Source organism: Dermatophagoides pteronyssinus, unplaced genomic scaffold (genome assembly GCF_027571235.1).
Source record: "Dermatophagoides pteronyssinus isolate colony J.1.1.1.1 unplaced genomic scaffold, Derpt_VIB-CSIC_2022.12 sq0026, whole genome shotgun sequence".
In the NCBI taxonomy this organism is placed as follows: domain Eukaryota; kingdom Metazoa; phylum Arthropoda; class Arachnida; order Sarcoptiformes; family Pyroglyphidae; genus Dermatophagoides; species Dermatophagoides pteronyssinus.
In genome coordinates, this window is record NW_027461550.1 from 208869 (window position 1) to 227060 (window position 18192).

General features: G+C 32.9%; 3 protein-coding genes across 4 annotated transcripts; 1 reads left to right on the top strand and 2 right to left on the bottom strand.

The window, feature by feature from the left end:
• The first annotated feature begins 1147 nt into the window (after positions 1 to 1147).
• MED19 (mediator complex subunit 19) lies at positions 1148 to 2722 on the top strand. The gene is made up of 2 exons (XM_027341550.2): positions 1148 to 1630; positions 1701 to 2722. Exons 1-2 carry the CDS (start codon positions 1444 to 1446, stop codon positions 2564 to 2566), a joined length of 1053 nt encoding a protein of 350 aa, XP_027197351.1. The 5' UTR covers positions 1148 to 1443; the 3' UTR covers positions 2567 to 2722.
• On the bottom strand, positions 2634 to 11970 carry LOC113791729 (uncharacterized). 2 transcript variants are annotated; one of them, XM_027341543.2, is made up of 7 exons: positions 10192 to 11970; positions 9997 to 10134; positions 6999 to 9929; positions 5546 to 6730; positions 5362 to 5483; positions 3576 to 5305; positions 2634 to 3511 (listed from the first exon to the last, which is right to left on the bottom strand). In XM_027341543.2, the coding sequence occupies exons 1-7, from the start codon at positions 11491 to 11493 to the stop codon at positions 3261 to 3263; spliced, it is 7659 nt and encodes a 2552-aa protein (XP_027197344.2). In that variant the 5' UTR covers positions 11494 to 11970; the 3' UTR covers positions 2634 to 3260. The 2 variants fall into 2 exon arrangements, with proteins under 2 accessions (XP_027197344.2, XP_075679445.1); XM_075823330.1 differs by having other exon boundaries at positions 7608 to 9929; positions 10192 to 11969.
• A 1184-nt stretch (positions 11971 to 13154) lies between these two features.
• Tango6 (transport and golgi organization 6) lies at positions 13155 to 16436 on the bottom strand. The gene has a single exon (XM_027341657.2). The coding sequence runs from the start codon at positions 16426 to 16428 to the stop codon at positions 13174 to 13176; it is 3255 nt and encodes a 1084-aa protein (XP_027197458.2). The 5' UTR covers positions 16429 to 16436; the 3' UTR covers positions 13155 to 13173.
• Positions 16437 to 18192: the final 1756 nt, after the last annotated feature.

Below are 18192 nucleotides of genomic sequence, written 5' to 3' on the forward strand. Positions count from 1 at the left end.
GGTTTTAACTAGAAATTATCGGAATATCCATTTTTTACCCATCCTTTTACTATAATCATGTGGATCGTGTGTACATGAAATGATACAAACGAAATACAGATACCGTTTTAGATATAGTATCGATTACATTTGTAGGTAATAAAATTGAAAAAAAACAGAGCTTACCTTTTGAATCAATTTCAATACAATTTCAAATCCACAATCATGATGATGAATACTAAATATAGAAAATTCGTGATAATAAAAATAATGATTAAGATTCGACAATCAAACAAATCATTTTTTGTTACCCATTATTTTTAAATCAAGGCACAAATTCCATGGTTTATCGTATAAGAATTATATTTAAACTTGGGTTTTATTAGAAAAACAACGGTAAAAAAATTTATAAACAAAACTATTCGGATGATGATGGTGTAGTTTCAAAAGGGGCTGAAGAGGGAAGTTTACTCCACACAAAAACACACACACAGATATAGACTTTATATATGAGCTAAATGATGGAATTTGGAATAGCGCAAAAGCAATTCAGAATTGTTTGAATTAAGTAAGATCTAAAAAGAATATTCACTTAAGATTGAAACATTATAATCACCTTGAATTTTTTATCACCATTCAAAATTTTTTTTGATCATTTGAATCATTTTTGTTGAGAAAAAAGAGGAAACAAATTCAATTTTTTTAAAAATGTTCAAGTTTTCCTGATATTGAATTTGAATATATAGGGGAAAAACCGAATCCTTAGTTTATTGGAAAATGGGAAAACAAAAACTCCAAAAATCATCAAAAAGGAAATCCAAAGTTGAATGAATTTTTTGAATAATTTTTTCTCACCCTCTCTCTTCGATTTTTTTCTTATCTTTCCTTTTTAAATTTAAAAAAAAAATCCAATTTTTTTTTCTCATTAGCAAGTCAATTTTTAATGCCACTACAACCTTTTGAATGACAGTTATTTATTTGACCACTACCAATCGAATTCCATTATATTATTCTTTTTTTTACATAATTATAGCATTTGCTACCACACATATATATGCATTCACGAATACCTCTTCTATTTGAACCACTACGACATTATTATTTTGATCATCGCTATGTGTGTATTTTATTTGTCGGCAGCGTCGAATTTTCCAATTGAGCACTGCAAAATAAAAACATTTTAGAGATACGATATTGATCGGATAAAAATGTATATTGGATCATAGAATTTTAATTTTTTTAACATTCTTTTTATTGTAAATGATACATAATTAATAATTATACAATTGAACAAATTAATTTGTTTTGTTTAAATATAAATTCTACCACGTTTTGTTTTTCTATTTATGTTGATGTGTGTATGTGTGTGTTTGTTGATATCTTGTGATGATAGTGAATGATTAAATTCCATCAAAGTTGATTAATTTTGCATCGGATCGTAAAAAGTATTATCATTTTTTAAAAATGATGTCCGAAATCGTCCGACGACCATCTGAACAATGTTCACCTAAAACTAGTCCTCGTGGTAATCGATCACCGGTTGTTATACCTAGACAGGATTCTACCGGAACATTAAAAACAACTATATCGCTGGGTAAAACACCAGCAATCGTTCATAGTGGACCATTCTATCTAATGAAAGAATTGCCGCGTATGTATTATTCAAAATATCCTTATCTTTCAAGTTGTTTCTAATTTGAAATTTTCTATTCAACCATTAGCACCAAGTGAATTGACTGGTTCAACGAATTTGTTACAATATCATAACCTTGAACATTCTTTTAATAAATTTTGTGGTCGTAAAATTAAAGATCAGCTAAGTGCATTCCTGCCAAATCTTCCAGGAAATATCGATATTCCAGGATCTCAAGATGATAGTTCATTAAGGAAAATGATCGAACGCCCACCAATCACATCGATCGAGATAGTTCCATTGAATAAACAGCAATTGGATTCAGCATTTCGATTACATGTTGGTCCTGTACCCGATCAATATCGATTCATGAGCCAAACAGTACAACGAAAGAAACATAAACATAAGAAAAGTCATAAAAATAGATCTGGTCCAAATGGACCATGCGACTCTCCAATAGGCGGACCAAACGATCACCATTCATCTCATTTACTTTCGGATTCCAATATAAACTCTGATCTATTATCGTCCTTATCTTCTAATCGTGATTCACATGAGATGATGATGAAAAAACATAAAAAACAAAAACGTCATGATGATGAAAAAGAACAACGAAGAAAAAAGAAAAAGGATAAAAAGAAGAAGAAACGTCATTCTCCCGATTCACCACCATATGATCCAAATACGTCATTATTGCCAATCGATGATAGTCCTATGATGTCATCGTCAGTACCATCATCTGTGATGATCGGTGGTGGTCCAGGAACGCCATCAAATCCGACTAGCAATAACGGTCTAAACTCAACATCATCTAACCATCAATCATCTAATACATCAATCATTGCTCCACAACCACCAACATCATCATCATCGATTACCACCATGCAACATTCGAGCTCATCATCATTGAACAATAATATCAATGGTAGTTCGTCAGGGCGGCCATTATTGTAAACTCAGCATAAAACATCTACAAATGTAAACTTGATTGTATAAAAAATTCTTAAAACAAAAATCTGTATGATTATGAAATATTCTTTTCTTTAAATAAACTTTTCGTCATTTTTTCTTATAAATAAAAAATATATAACAAAATTTTTTTCTCATTTAGTTTTCTCGTTGCTTACATCTTAATTAATCTATACACAAATAAATACAAAGAGAATGTCATGAATGTTAATAGATGGGTTTGTGTGTGCTTATGTCATGATCATTTATAATAATTACAAGAAAACAAAAAAAAATGAAATTAATTTGATTAATTTAGATAAAGGTGAAAAACAAATCAGACAGGAAATCAACAAGTGTAGGTGTGTTTCAAGTCAAATCAAGTAAATATTCTAAATATATTTTTAAAAAATAATCATAATTGCTGTTGTGGACAAGGTTGTTGAAAAGGGGATGAATGATAGATCAAACAAAAAAAAATGAAGACACAATAAAATCAATTTCCAAACACGATAGTGTTGTGATGATTTGCAAGATGTGAATATGCTATTCACAATAGCGAATGTTAACAAAAAAATGTGTTTAATGTCGAATCGAAAGAAAAAAAAATGAAATATTTATGTTCTGAACACTATTTTGTGGAAGAATTTTCATTTCGTTCCGAAGACAATGATAATGATGGTAATGTAAATGATAATGACTATTTTGGTAGTGGTGCTGTGGTAGTCGGTACAAGATGAGGATTTGAATGAGAATGATGATTTTGATTTAGATGTATGTTATTGTTAGAATCTTTGGCATTAGAATTGACTGATGTTCCACATATGTTCGTTGTTGTTGTCTTAATTGTGTTAGATAATCCATTCAATTGTTCGGGAATCAATCGAAATGATTTATAATCAATATTTTGTTTCAATATTGAATCGACAATAAAATTACAGTTAACAATTTCTATTTCATCCGAAAGAAAAATAAGTCATCTTTAAATGTTTATAAACGAAAATATAAAACTTACCAACTTGTGGATGCTGTATTAAATAATCAGCCAGCAAATGTAAATCTGTTTCACAAGTGATTATGACAATTTTTATTGGCCATTTTGGGCCATCGTTTTGGTCGAATAAATGCATCAATTGTCGGCGATTAGGCATACGTTTCAAAACAGCTTGGCCACCGTTTGCCTCGATAATTTGTTTCAATATGGGAGGTGCAGGAATGAGGCTAGGTGTCAATAAACAAAGAATATCATGAAACAAATCCGAGCGACGACGTTGCCATGATTTACATAAATCTATCTGATACGTTTCAAATATTAGCGATGATGATGATGTAAAAGATGAAAGTGATGATGATGAAGTGGATGATGAATTTGATCTTTGATCTTCGATATTTGTCATTGAAACCTGTTGATCTTGAACATTGTTTTCCGGATGATTATCATAAGATGTTCGTGCATATTCAAATTGTTGCTCTGATAAAAAATGTTCGGCTTTCGAAGACTGATCAAGCCAATCACTGTTAACCATAAATTTTGTCCGAGCAAAGGCACATAAAAAATTTATGGAAATTTTCGGCAACAAGGTACGATTCCATTCTGATCCGATGACCAGATGTGTTGCCTTGAGGCAATCGGCTGGTTGTTGTACAACCCGACCACCAAGATTTTGTATAATTTGTCTGTACCGTTCATATTGGCCCGATCGACGGATTAGGCCGACCAACATAATAACATATTCATTTGATGGACGTAATTGTTGTTTTAATTTTAATTGAAATTTTCGTTGATTCACATCTAATGGGACTTTGAATTCGGAAGAATTTGCATCATTTTGTAATGGTGGCGATGAAGATAAAGTTACGATATCATCAGCGCTAATATCATGAAGGTTTGAGCTGTTATTCGAATCACTGTTTGTTCCATTCACCGAAATCATTGGATGAGTACCATTGGTCGGTGTATTATTTGATGTTGATGATCCATAAAAGCTATCATTTGTTTGACAGCTATTCTCTTCTTCATTATTGATAAGGTTTAAATTTTCGGATTCTGACTTGGCCAAAATATTATCCAGCGAAGACATTACTACTTCTTTAACGATCGAATGAGGATCTTCATTTTCATCTGAAGTTTTGAATCGTTTGGTTGATAATATTAGAGAATCTTCATCCTGATCATCAATATTCATATGATCACCATTTGGTAGAGCATTCTTGACAACATTTTCTTCTCCATCATTTTCTAATAATCTTTTAGAACCATGTTGTTTATAATCAGAGGTATTTTGTTCATCATTATTCGATGAGATTTCACCATTGAATTTTTTATTAGTCTTGCTGTTGTCTTCGGTTGTGGATGATTCAGTATCAGTTTTTTGATTATTAGTTTTTTCCTGTATTTTCTTTTGCTCTTCAAGTTGTTTGACCATTTCTTGATGTTTAATGAGATCTTTTTCATCATATCTGATCGGCGAACGCCATGAAGACATCATACCTTGGGACACATTATAGTCCAATTTGAATGTATCTTTTTGCATTGTTGATTCTGAATTTTTTTCTGATTCTTTATTTTCTTTGCCATTTATTTTCGTAGACTGCACATTTTGATGATCAAAAATTCGATATCTTTTTGGTAGATTACCAACGGATATACAATCTCCATTGCCAAAAAGCACATCTTGCAGCCATGTAATGTTTACAACAGCCATACGCCATTTCATGGCTTTTAGATATTTTTCTCCTTCAGGCCTTTTTTGAATTAACCAAAAATTAAATCAAATTTGAATAAAACAAATTCTACACACCTTTTACAAATCAGTACAGTATTTTTTTGAGTTAGATAATCTGTATAACGAGCGCCAGTTCGAACTATTAAATGTTTTAGCATTGAACGTTCATCTTGATGGAAATTTGTTATAGAGATCACCTAAAATTTGGAAATAAAATATCAATTTTTTCAATTTAAAAGTAAAATTTGATAACACTTACATGATGTTTACAAGGCATTAGTTGTGGATTAAATGCTACAGGAAGATGATAAAAACGCCATGGTGGAAGTAATCGCCCAGACTCTAACACATCATTCAACCAGAATATCGATACATAACGATGATCACCATTTTGTTGGGGTAATATTTGTTGATATTGACATTGAGATGTTCGCATTGGTAAATTCAAATGTTCGGTTATGACATGTGTCACATTATTGTTTATAAGATCAGTAACAACTTTACCACCAAATTTTTCTATACGACGTTTCCAGCCGTCGATCAAATTTGATGTGTAACGATTTTCAGCATATACGTTTGAAATATAAAAGGTACAGCCAATTAAGCAGCTTTTATTTCCGATAAGAGATCCAGATGTTGTTTCATGTCCATAGAAACGTATGGCTAAAGATTGCAAATGTTGTTGCTGAAATGATGATGAAAGGTGTTGTCGAGTAGCTCCATGTTGCTGATGATGATGAAAAGGAACCATTGTTCTATTCGCATGTGGATGTTGTTGCATATTGGGAGGATGAGGAATATATGGTGGATGCTGTTGCTGCTGATTAGCATTTGGACAAAATGTTTGACGAACTTGTCCAAGTTGATGAAGCGAATGATGATGTGGTTGCATGGCATGATGATGAGATGATGAACCAGTTACATTCGTTTGATGTGAATGATGTTGATTGAAAGATTGCATGGGCGAAAGTATCTGATTTGAATGATGCATGGAAGAAAATGAATGAGGATTAGGTGCAACCGGGTAATTATGTATATGTCCAGATAAATGATGCAATCCTGCCGATGTTGGACTTGGTGTTGAAGAAGTTGAACCACCAGTTGGGACAGGTGATGATGATGCCGAAGAATGCTGAAAGGTATTGGGTTTTCCTGGTAATGCTGATGAATTCCCTATAGGTGAATGCTGTGATGGTATATGATGAGGTGAAGGAGTAGGATAACGCTGACCCACATGAATTGATTGTGGACCAATCATCGGTCGTTGTTGCTGTGAATAATGGACATGTTGATTATTAGAACTATATAGACCGACGTTTTGTGGTTGTTGTTGACTAGGTATCATCGATGATGATGGTAACGGTTGACCACCATAATGTTGACCAGGATGTTGATTATGTAACGATGATTGATCCGCTTGTTGATGAACAGGTGATTGATTCATCTAGACGAAAAATTGGAAAAAATTGATAATTTTTAAAATTTTACATCTAACAATAATGAAAGCAAAAGATCAAAACCAAAAGAAAAAATAGATCATGCATTTATGAGTCAACAATCAAAATCATGCAAATATGATGCATGCAATGGCACAGGTATACAAGGCATATTATGTCCAAAGGAAATATTCTTAAATGGTCCCCCTTCCAATGAACGATGGATTCACAGCAATAGTAGAAGGGAAATGGTTATTGAATTGTTGACAATCTTACCACATTATTTGACGCCCCAGAATTATTTACATTATTATTATTATTATTAGGAGAATATACAGTTACTGGTTGTAATGTAATTTTCGCGCTCTGATGATTATGTAATGCTGGCGATGATGGCGATGAGGATGAACCACTTGATAATGATGGTGTCGTCACAGTGGTTATCGAATTGGTATCACCACTATTTCGATTTTGTTGTTGTAGCTGAGAATTCAATCGATTATTTAGTAAATTGGCCAATGCTGTTTTTGTTTTTTCATTCACAACTGATGATGATGATGAAATTGGTACAGAAACTTGAGCAGGTGTTCCAGGACTGGATGATTGTTGTTGATGATGACTGGGAGAGGAAACAGATGATGAATTCGTGTTCGTCACTATCAACTGTGTTTTGATGGCTGACTGTGGTAAATTATTAACTAACGATTGCTGTTGAGATGATGCTACCGGCGATGGAATCATAGAATTATTGTTTGGACTATTCATTGCCTGTATTGAAACCATTGGTGATTGTTGATTATGAATGACGCTGTTTGCTGATTGCTGCACAGCGATAGCAGAATCCTGTTGATGATGTTGTGGGCTATGATTAATATTAGCTCTAACCTTATTATTCATCAATAATGATGATGATGGATCATAGAATTGCTGCTGTTGTTGCGGTGATAGATTGGATGGATTAGGCGGCATCGGTTTTGTTACCATTCGAATCATTTGTCCCTGTGATACATGTTGCTGCTGCTGAGGTTGTTGAAGTGGAAATCTATGTTGTGATTGCTGAATCGGCTGTCGAATCCAAGCCTGCTGTTGCTGAACTCCAGGCGGGATCACTTGTGGCCTTGTATACTGTTGCTGTTGTTGATTGTAATCTGGTTGCGACCATCGCTGTTGTCGAATGAATTGAAGTTGCTGTGGAGACATTGGTTGTTGTCCACCAGTAGGTGTCTGTGGTAGCCTTGTGGACATTTGTTGCATTGCATGACCTGTTGGACCCATTTGTTGTTGTTGTTGAGAAGAATAGGGTTGCATGGGTCTCATCATCATTCCGGCTGGTCGAGTCTGCTGCTGTTGCTGCGATAGACCACCATTAGCATTATTCGGAATCATCATACCTGGTCGGACTCCAGGTTTAGATTGTTGAACATAATTCATCATAGAGGTACCACCACCGGATGGGGATTGACAAACCGGATGAGGTTGGACTGGTGACTGTTGATTACTGTTTAGGATTTGTTGCTGTTGCGGCGGAACCGAAATCCTCAACATTGACATTCGTTGTTGGTTTTGAAGCTGAGATGGATGTGCAGGAATATTCGATGATTGATGATTTCCAGCATAATTGGATTGATTGGAAAACTGTTGTGACTGTTGTTGTGGAGGCTGAATCATTCGAACCATTTGTTGTTGTTGTTGTTGTGGTGGATTCGTTTTATTTGCTTGATTATTCACCATATATTGCTGTTGTGGTCCAACAGGAACCATTTGTGGAGGTCTATTAACATACTGTTGTTGTTTCGGAATCGGTTGTCTTGGACGAAATTGTTGCTGTTGCGAATTAGGAGAAAATTGGGCTTGTTGAGGTTGTTGTGAACGATATTGTTGTTGCATCATTCCTGAATTGGATGATGGAGACAGCATTCTTTGCGACATCATTTGCTGCTGTTGTGGTCCAGGAACATATTGTCCTCGATATTGCTGTTGATTTTGTTGTTGATACATAGCTGATTGTTGTTGTTGTTGTTGAATGTACACTTGTTGTGGACCGGGTGATTGATTTGGGATCATTTGAGGAGGTGTATACTGTTGACCCGAACCTTGTTGAAGATGTGGATAAGCTGAACCAGTAGGCTGATGCGTTGACATTATCTGCTGTTGTTGTTGTTGCTGCTGACACATTGGAGGCACTATTTCTCGCGGAGGTTGTTGGGGCTGTTGCACTATATTCTGCTGTGATTGAGGTCCTATGTTCGGATTTTTGATTGAATGGACCAATGGTTGACGAATTTGTTGCTGGAATTGATGCAACGGCAACCGTTGTGAATGTTGATTCGGCGGTTGCTGCATCGTTTGAACATTTGAAGTATTGTTGTTTACCATCACTTGTTGTGATGAATGATGCCGAATCTGTTGCTGAGAATGATACTGTTTTGATGCTAATAATGATTGTGGTTGGGCATGAGATTGTTGTTGTGGTGGTTGTGAACAATGAGGCACTGTAGCTGTTGAGGCCGGAACGAATGAAGGCTTTGTTGGTTGAGATGTAGATGAAGGTGATGATAATGTAGGCGATAGTGAATGCGATGACGATTTTATCATGGTGGCTGTCGCAGTCGTTATGGGAACATCATTTGAAGATTTTTTCGCCGTTACTACAGCTTCAGTTGAAATGGACATGGTAACCGATTTGATTGCTGGCGTTGAATTTGTCAATGATGTTTTTGAATTATCGCAATCCTGCAGTTGTTCAGATTTTATAGAATGCTTTATGGCCATTGTATTTGATGACTTAGCATTTTTGAGCGAAGAATTCCGTCCATGTACATTTTGATGATAATCAATCAACAATCTGGGATGATAACGTTTTTCATCACATAATTTTTGCTGTTTAATCGAATCGATAATCCAATCTGGTGTAACTATATGAATTTTTTCAAATGATGATTCTTTTGCGGCTATTTCATATTTCTTGCCAAAAATTTTTGTCGTTAACAAATGTGTACAATTATGATCTAAATGTAATTGAAATTTGCCTCCATAATAGCTTAGCATTGACCATAAATTTTTCAAATCATTCAATGAAATCTGGCTGGCACAGGCAACAATGTTTGAAAATAATCGATTGCATCGATCATTGTTCGAATCGATCAATATAAATGGTTCGATAGGAAGCATTCGGTTGGCACGTAATGAAAGCCAAACCCATTGACTCTAAAATATTTATAAAAAATGTATTTCAAAAAAATGAAAAATTTAAAACGAAAAATTCATAACTCACAGTGAGGACTGGTTTTTCAAAAATATCGATTGCTTCACTAACACTTGGATGATCAGGATCATCAGCAATAAAATAAGTTGCAGAATCTGAAAGATAATTTAGAAACTTTGCACCATGTCCGACCATAATTTTTTTGATCTTTATAAAGAAAGAAAAAAGTCTTAATAAATCGAAAAAAAAATAATTGAAACATACTTTATCAGAATCGGAAACAGTCTCACATAGGGAGAATTTGACACTTTCGAATAGATCAGCAGATGCATGTTGATCCAATATCTCATCAATATCACCATTATCATTATTTTGATCATAATTTGTCGATTCATGTGCTTGAAATTGAACATTGCTATCGGTATCGTTCATTGTTGTTGCAATCATTGTCGTTGTCGGTGCTATACTGGGAGATAACAATTTATCCACATCTTCGAATTTTTCTTTCGTTACATCATTATCAGGCTTCGAACATGGCACATTTGTAGCATGATCATTTCCAAGAAGAAATTCTTCAGAAAAAATTTCAACAATTGCCGTATGTTCATCTGCGCATGGCTGTAATATTCTCTCCTCATCTTCTTCATTGAGTAAATTCGAATCAATATGATTTTTATTTATATTATTATCATTATTGGAGGCAGTTGATGTTTCCGTTATTTTGTTGCAATCGATTTTAGATTGCGTTGTGATCGTTGAAGATGATGATGATGATAATGATGAAGATGAACATGAATTTTCCATCGTCTGTTGATCGATTGTTGTGCATGTTTCGATCATCGATATTGTTGGAGATGATGATGAAGTTAAAGGCATCTGATTGGAAGTTTTATAATCATAATGACCATCTAATAATGGCGGAGGTGGTGTGGATGATGAGATCATCGATGATGATGATGAAGATGATGATGATAATGATGTTGGATGCGATTGAATCGAAGAATCAACATCATGAAGCTCATTAATATTTTTATTATTTGACATTAATAATTTTGATTCATTTAGCTCATCTGATCTATCCTGCTGTTCATCATTACAATTCGTTTCCGATGATGATGATAATTGCTGTTGCAATCCATGATCTTGTTCATCATTAATTGAATCCGTTACAGGAGGATGGTGAACAGATTGATGTTCCTGAAATTGTTGGACGGTATCGTTATTATTATTATTATTATTATTGTTAGTTTTGTCACTACAAGAAACATCGTCTGCTGTTGTAACGGGATTTCTTGACTGCATTTCAATATCTTCATTATCGTTATTACTGATTTCGTTCTGTTCGAAATCATTTACGATCACAATGTTTAGTGAAGATTGTTGTGATGTCCTTGATAAAGGAACATTTTCATTGCTTGTTTCCATTTGAATATTCGATGATGACGATTGTGTATCAATCTCCATTGCATTTGTTTCATCAATTTTTGTTAGCATATTCGTATCTGATAATGATGATAAATCTGGAGGAACATTCATATTCACATTTTCATTTTTGATTATCGTCATCGTTGTTGCTGTTGTTTCCGTTGGTTGTTGTTGTTTATCACAGAATTCTTCAACATTATCTTTAACATTATTTTCTACATTAAGAACCGAACACTCTTCCTCTTTTGGTGTTATTTTCAAACCAATACAGAGGTTGTTGATATTGCCACCGATGTCGATATTTTTACATTATCATCACTATCATTTTGGTCTGATGTTGATGTCGAAGTTATCGTCGTCGTTGACGATGAATTAGCTGATGATTCTTCAGCCATCCTACGAATATGGTAGGATTTTATTCGATTTTTCTATGAAAATGATTCGTCAACTACAATTATAGTTTTTGAAAATAATGAACAATTATATGGATAATTGTTGTGTCAATTATATTTTGATTATGAAGAATGAAAACGGAAAAATTGCAACATGGATTCTGATTCGCCATCATTGATTAAATGATGAATTATCATTAAAAATTACACATCAACCTAACACAAACACTTTCATGAAACCAAATATACGGTTTTATATCAACAAAAAAAAACATACACAAAAACACAAAAGAAAAAATATGAATGAAATCGAGTTTTTTTTATTAATTCATTCTAGATTCGGATCATATCGAATATTGATAAAACAAAAAAACAATACAGAATTTCAGAAAATCATAATAATGTTGTGTGTGTGTTTTTATTTTTCGCATTCGATCCTGGAATCAACAAATTGATAAACGAATTCATTTTGGATGTAGAAAAAAACATTTTATTGAATGGAACAAATTGATGATGATGCTGATGATTATAATCGATGGTAAAGTAGTCATATGAACCAACGAACCAAATAGAACCGTATTATAGTGTATGTGTATATGTATGGTTGGTTCATGATTATAGCGAAAGAGGGAGAACATCAACAACATCAACATCGACATCATCATCATCATCATCAACATCGACCAGCAACAACAACAACAACAACAAATTATAAGAATTTTTATTGAAGAAAAGAGTAGTAGTTCATATTGAAGGTATTTGTAGTAGGGTCAAACTCTTTTATCTATATATGCTACTACCAAAAAAAAAAATTACAAATAAAAAAGATGCGAATTACAATGCACATGCGCTTCATGCTATAACATCGAATATATATATTTTGTTATGAATCAACAACCATTAGCGAAAATATATACAATCCAAATATCGTATGTTTGATAGCGGTATATAGACATGCAGAAAAAAAAATGGATAGACAAAAACAAATCCACATTGGTTGGTTGGTTGTAGCGACAGAAATTCATGCTTGAATTAAAACTTAAGGGGACCTAGCTTGCGTATGTTCCTATATTTTAAAATGTGGGGAGTGAAAGGAAAAATCGCGCTCATTGCATATTATGCATGCATGCATGTTTGAGATGCACTTGATCCTCGCATTCATGATCGATGCTTGCGTAGGTGGTGTCCTGTAGGAATTGTAGTGGCAATCAAAAAGTGGTGTATTTTTTACGAATCGAACCGCTAGTTTTTCGAAAAAGGCGCCTTCCTTTTTTATATTTTTGTGTTGGGTCGATGAATAATAGATTAAGGAAAATAGTATCCAAAAATGAACATAGATGGCAATATGTTTTTCAAAACTGTGTTAAAAAAATGAAAATATATTTGTTCGAATTTAAGTTAGAAAGAAAATTTACAAAATCACAGAATTTTATTCATTTTGTCGCAATAATTCTTCAGCAATCCTAGATATTTGTTCATATGCATTGGAACAATGCCGTTGTAAGATATCATCAAGTGTACGATTTCCAACATCAAGAATGATATTTTTTATGTTTTTTAAATGATTTTGTAATAAAATGGCTGATTCGTGATCCACACCTTTTAGGAGAAGGTGAAGAAATAAAACTGCAGCTCGACGAACTTCTAATTCAGGATCCGTCGTTATTATCTGCTCGATCATCGACATCAATTCAATCATATATTTGGACAATCCGTAACGAAATCGGCGACAAAATTCACCCAAACATGATAGACAACTAATACGAATGGCAGGTTCAGATGATTTTACACCCAGAAGCATTCCATTGATTAATAGTGATGAATAATGATGAGCAAAATCACCAATCGAATAAGTTAATTGAATGATAGTTTCACCAATTTTAAGACGGTCGGATAATGGACGAGTCTCTGTGGAGATTAATTCGTCAATCAAAATGGGTAAAATTCGATCGGTATGAATAATGGCAAATGCTGACAACGTTCTAATCGCTGCTAAGTAAAGGTATGATTCTGAATCACGGAGAATTTTTTTTACTTCGGAAATCACTTGATCAAACATGACGAGAATCGATGGATGACGATTCAATACTAATTTTTTGATTATGATCAATGCATGAGCTTGTCCGGGCATAAAATCATTGTTTTGAAGATCTTTCAAAGCTAACTGTAATGGATTTGATAAGTCAGAATTATTTTCAAGTTGTTGATTATAATCAGGAATATCTTTTTTTGCATAAAGTTTTTCAAATCGATGATATAAATTTTCGGATAAAAGATTATCTTCCGGTGATAGCCATTTCAATGTTTGACTATTATGCAAAAGAATACCAAGTGAATTGTAACAAGGATGAAGATCATTCAAGATTGTCATAATAGATTGATTTGATTCGTCAATAGTTATTGAGTTTGGTTTGATAATTTTTGAATTTGTTTCAATTTTTTCTATTAAAATCGATAATATACGTAAACAAATCGATAACGTTTCCATCCATATCTGAATATATTGTTGAAAATCTTCATCATCAATATTTTGTTCATCAGGAATTTGTATAATTCTTTGAACGATACGTTCTAATGTACTATTTAAAAAATGAATGGTACGTTGACTGGAAATAATGAATGCTTCACGGTCATCTTGTTCACGTTTAGATATAGTTTGTCCAAATAGACGATCACCAAATGGTCCTATTAAAAATAGTACAACTGTGGATGGATTTTTATCCATTAGATGTTCCAAAAGTAAGTAGAAAAAATTAAAACGAAAATCAATCGTCATCTGATCTAATAACCGTAGTATGAATGTAGCCAATACATTTGTTTGAGACAATGAATCAACAGGTTCTTTGCATTTGTCTGAATTTTCATTGATTTTTATTTGATGTGATGATTGATCAATTTCTATGCAAAAATGATTCATCCACAATGATTGATGTGAACAAATACAATCATCTAACATATAAACTGATTTTGGTATTTCGCGCAACATTTCGACTATGAGTTTTTCACTTTGTTCTTTCAAAGGTATATGAAGAATTTGATTTTTTGCCATTTCAAATTCAAATCGCAGATAAAAAATTGCAGGAAAAAAATTAGATAACTTTAGCAAACAAGATCGATTAGAAATCAAACGGTGAATAATTTTGATTGTTTCTTCGATGGTGAATTCATGTTCGATACTATGAAATGATTTTTTGATCGTATCGAATACTATTTTTTGAATTAATGATGGTTCGGTTTGATTTAATGTATCAAGCAACATAGCAGCAAATCGATAATAGATTTCCGGTGAATGTTGGTTATTACCAGAATGATCTGGTTTTAGTAGTTCTAACAATAATTGTGACACAAGTTTTTGTTGATATGGCAATTTATGTCGAACGGGCAGAGTAATAACCATCGTAACCATCGCTTGTAAACGATGAACAATCGTAGTTTCGTGTTCCGATTGGCGGTCCGAATCCAATGTTGTATCGATCAGTAATCGTAAACCACCTGAATTGATTAAATGATTACGTAACATGTTCACGATGATTTGAGATAATTTTTTTGTTTCAGAGTCCGGGCCACCATGTTGAGAAGATAATAAGGCTAACAATGCAACGAGATTATGTATGACTAATGAACGACATGTTTGATCATTGAAATGATTTTCAATAAATTGAGTTTCTAACTGATTCATTATTGATTGAAGTTCTTCGTTGAGATTCGTTTTCGGAGATTGTAATCGGTAAATTGTGGACAAAGCCAACAAAATTGCAAAACAATCTTTACGTAATGTTTGTTTGATTAGTTTCACACAGTAATTTCGTTGTACGTTTTCGTTATGAATCAACAAAAGCTGTAGGTAAATCAGATAAATTGATTTCATAATGGTTAATTGTTTTTCAATATTTTCATGGTCCAGTGACCATTTTATGATCCCTTCATTTTTGACAGATATGAAATTATTATCATCAACAAAGATTTCGACTGATTGTTTTTCTTGTTCAATAGAATCGAACATATCATTGGACAACGAAATTGGAAATATTTTCTCAAAGTTTACTGGTGAAATAGAATTATATAAGTAAAACTTTAAAATATTTTTGAACGATAAACGTAATGAATGACACAAGGATAATCGTATCAATGATTCTTCATTGGTGCTCAATAATGTTTGGGCTGGTGTAGATATTTTAGTTTCAGGTGAAAAATGATTGACATTCATTTGGTGGTCCATAAGACTATTACCAATCATTAGACCAACCACTGTTTTAGTATGTATCATAATCAATGATAATCTGATGACTACCGCTTGTAGCTTTCTAATTTCATAATTATTTGTGCTACTGGTGTTCGTTGATAACGAATCATTATTATTTGACAATATAGTTTCAACATTTTTTCTCAGATTTTCCACTAATTGAACAAAAAATTCAAATAAAGTTTGAACCTGTTGCTGTAGATGATCACCATGATTGTCAAAATTTTCACATGAAATTAATTTTTCAATTCTTTCATTCAGTAAATCAATTTCAGACAATTTACATGAATACCATTTTTCCGCATTCACATCGGTAATATTATTGTCTTTGACAAGAGTGATCCATTTAGCAAGAATTTGCAAAAAATCTTTGATATTATTAGCCATTATCAAACCAAAACAAAAATGTGATAAGAAAAAAATCCACATGTGTAAAAACATTCAGCATAAACACATCGTATAAACTTGGTGATGGAAAAGTATTCTAATAATAATACCTACAACATGTAAACCAAAAAAAGAATGGTCTAAAAATCAAATTCGAATGATATTGGCTGTCGGTCATTTGCCAGGGACTTTTTTTTTAAATTTTTATTTCAATCATAATAATTTAATTAATCTATCAAAGAAATGTTTTTCGTTTTATTGCAAAATATCTATGTCCATAAAGTTTTCTGTTTTGTTTTTCACTAAAAACAATTCTGTGAACTTTTTTTCAAGGTAAGTAGAAAAACAAAAATTTTATGACAAGAAATTGGTGATCATATATAAATTGGTCGGCATATACGATTCTCTGATGATGTTGCTTTTCAATGATGATCATGTTATTTTGTCGTTTTTCCACAAATATAATTTGTTTATCACCCAACAAACCCAGTTATTTATTTTTCAAATTTGTTTATTGCGAACAGGAATTGAATTGCGTGGAATTTATATATTTTTGATGATTATTTCCAATAAAAAATTCAATGAAAAACAAAACAAAATAATATTAAGCAATTAAAATTCAAGTCGTAATGTGTGAGCTATAGTAAACTATTTTACGAACAACGTAACAGCAACGAAAAAAAACTTTGAGGTTGGTTTATTATGACGATAGTGATGATGATGGTCATCAACGATGAAACCTTTTTTTATTTCTGTTTTGTCTAAATTTCAAGAGAATAAACTTGGGCATTTTAAGAAAAATGTCATGAAAATTATTTTATTTCAGAATAACGATTCATAGAAATAAAAGTGAGAAGAAAAAAAAATAATATCTTTACTTTGATAGTTCAATAAATTTGAAATTTTAAACAAAACAAAAAAAAAGTCCCAGATAAATTTTTATTTTCTTGTTTGTGTGTGGCGCAAGCGGTGGCAATTTTTTTCGATCGTTTGATTTTGATAAATCGAATGAATTTCTCTATTTTCTCTCTCTCTCTCTTGTTAAGGTTTATGAAAAAAACGAAAATCGAACGAATTCACCAATAATAACAGCGATAATAATAATAATATTGGCTTCTTCATCAATTCGGCGGCAGCTTTTGACCCAGAAAACGATTCAACAACCAACCAACCAACAACAACAAAAAGGGGACCAGGTGTGGTATATACCTTGTGTGTGTGTTATTGTTTGGTATACACATTTGGTCGGTTGGTCAATCAACCAATACACTCATATAACCATGATGATGATGATGATGATGGTAAAACATTTGATATTTTTCTCTCTCTCTCTCTCTCTCTATTTGAAGACCACCAATCGATATAAATTTCAACAATATGCTAACTAGAAAGAACCAACAATTGAAGCCATTACAACCCCCTTTTTTCTCAATGGAGAGAGAGAGAGAGAGAGAGAGAAAAAAAATTGATGATGAAGAAAACCCGAAGAACCCAGGAGGTTTCATCGGTTTCATTTTTCGCTCTTCATTCTTCATTTGGATCTTGTTGTCGATAATCAAGACATAGCCAACCTTTGTTGTTGTTGTTATTGGGTTAGGCCAAACAAACAACCAGCCAGCAAAAAAACCATTACCCTTTTTTTCACAACACCCCAATTCTGGCAAAGATTTGACCCGGGACCACATTAATTAGGCCCCAACACAAATGTCCAGTCAAAGAAAAAGAAAAAAATATTCACTGTGTGTGTTTATAAGAAGTTTTTTCACAATTCTAATTTCTTTCACAAAATATTTGTGTGTGGTGGGAGAGGGGTTGAAA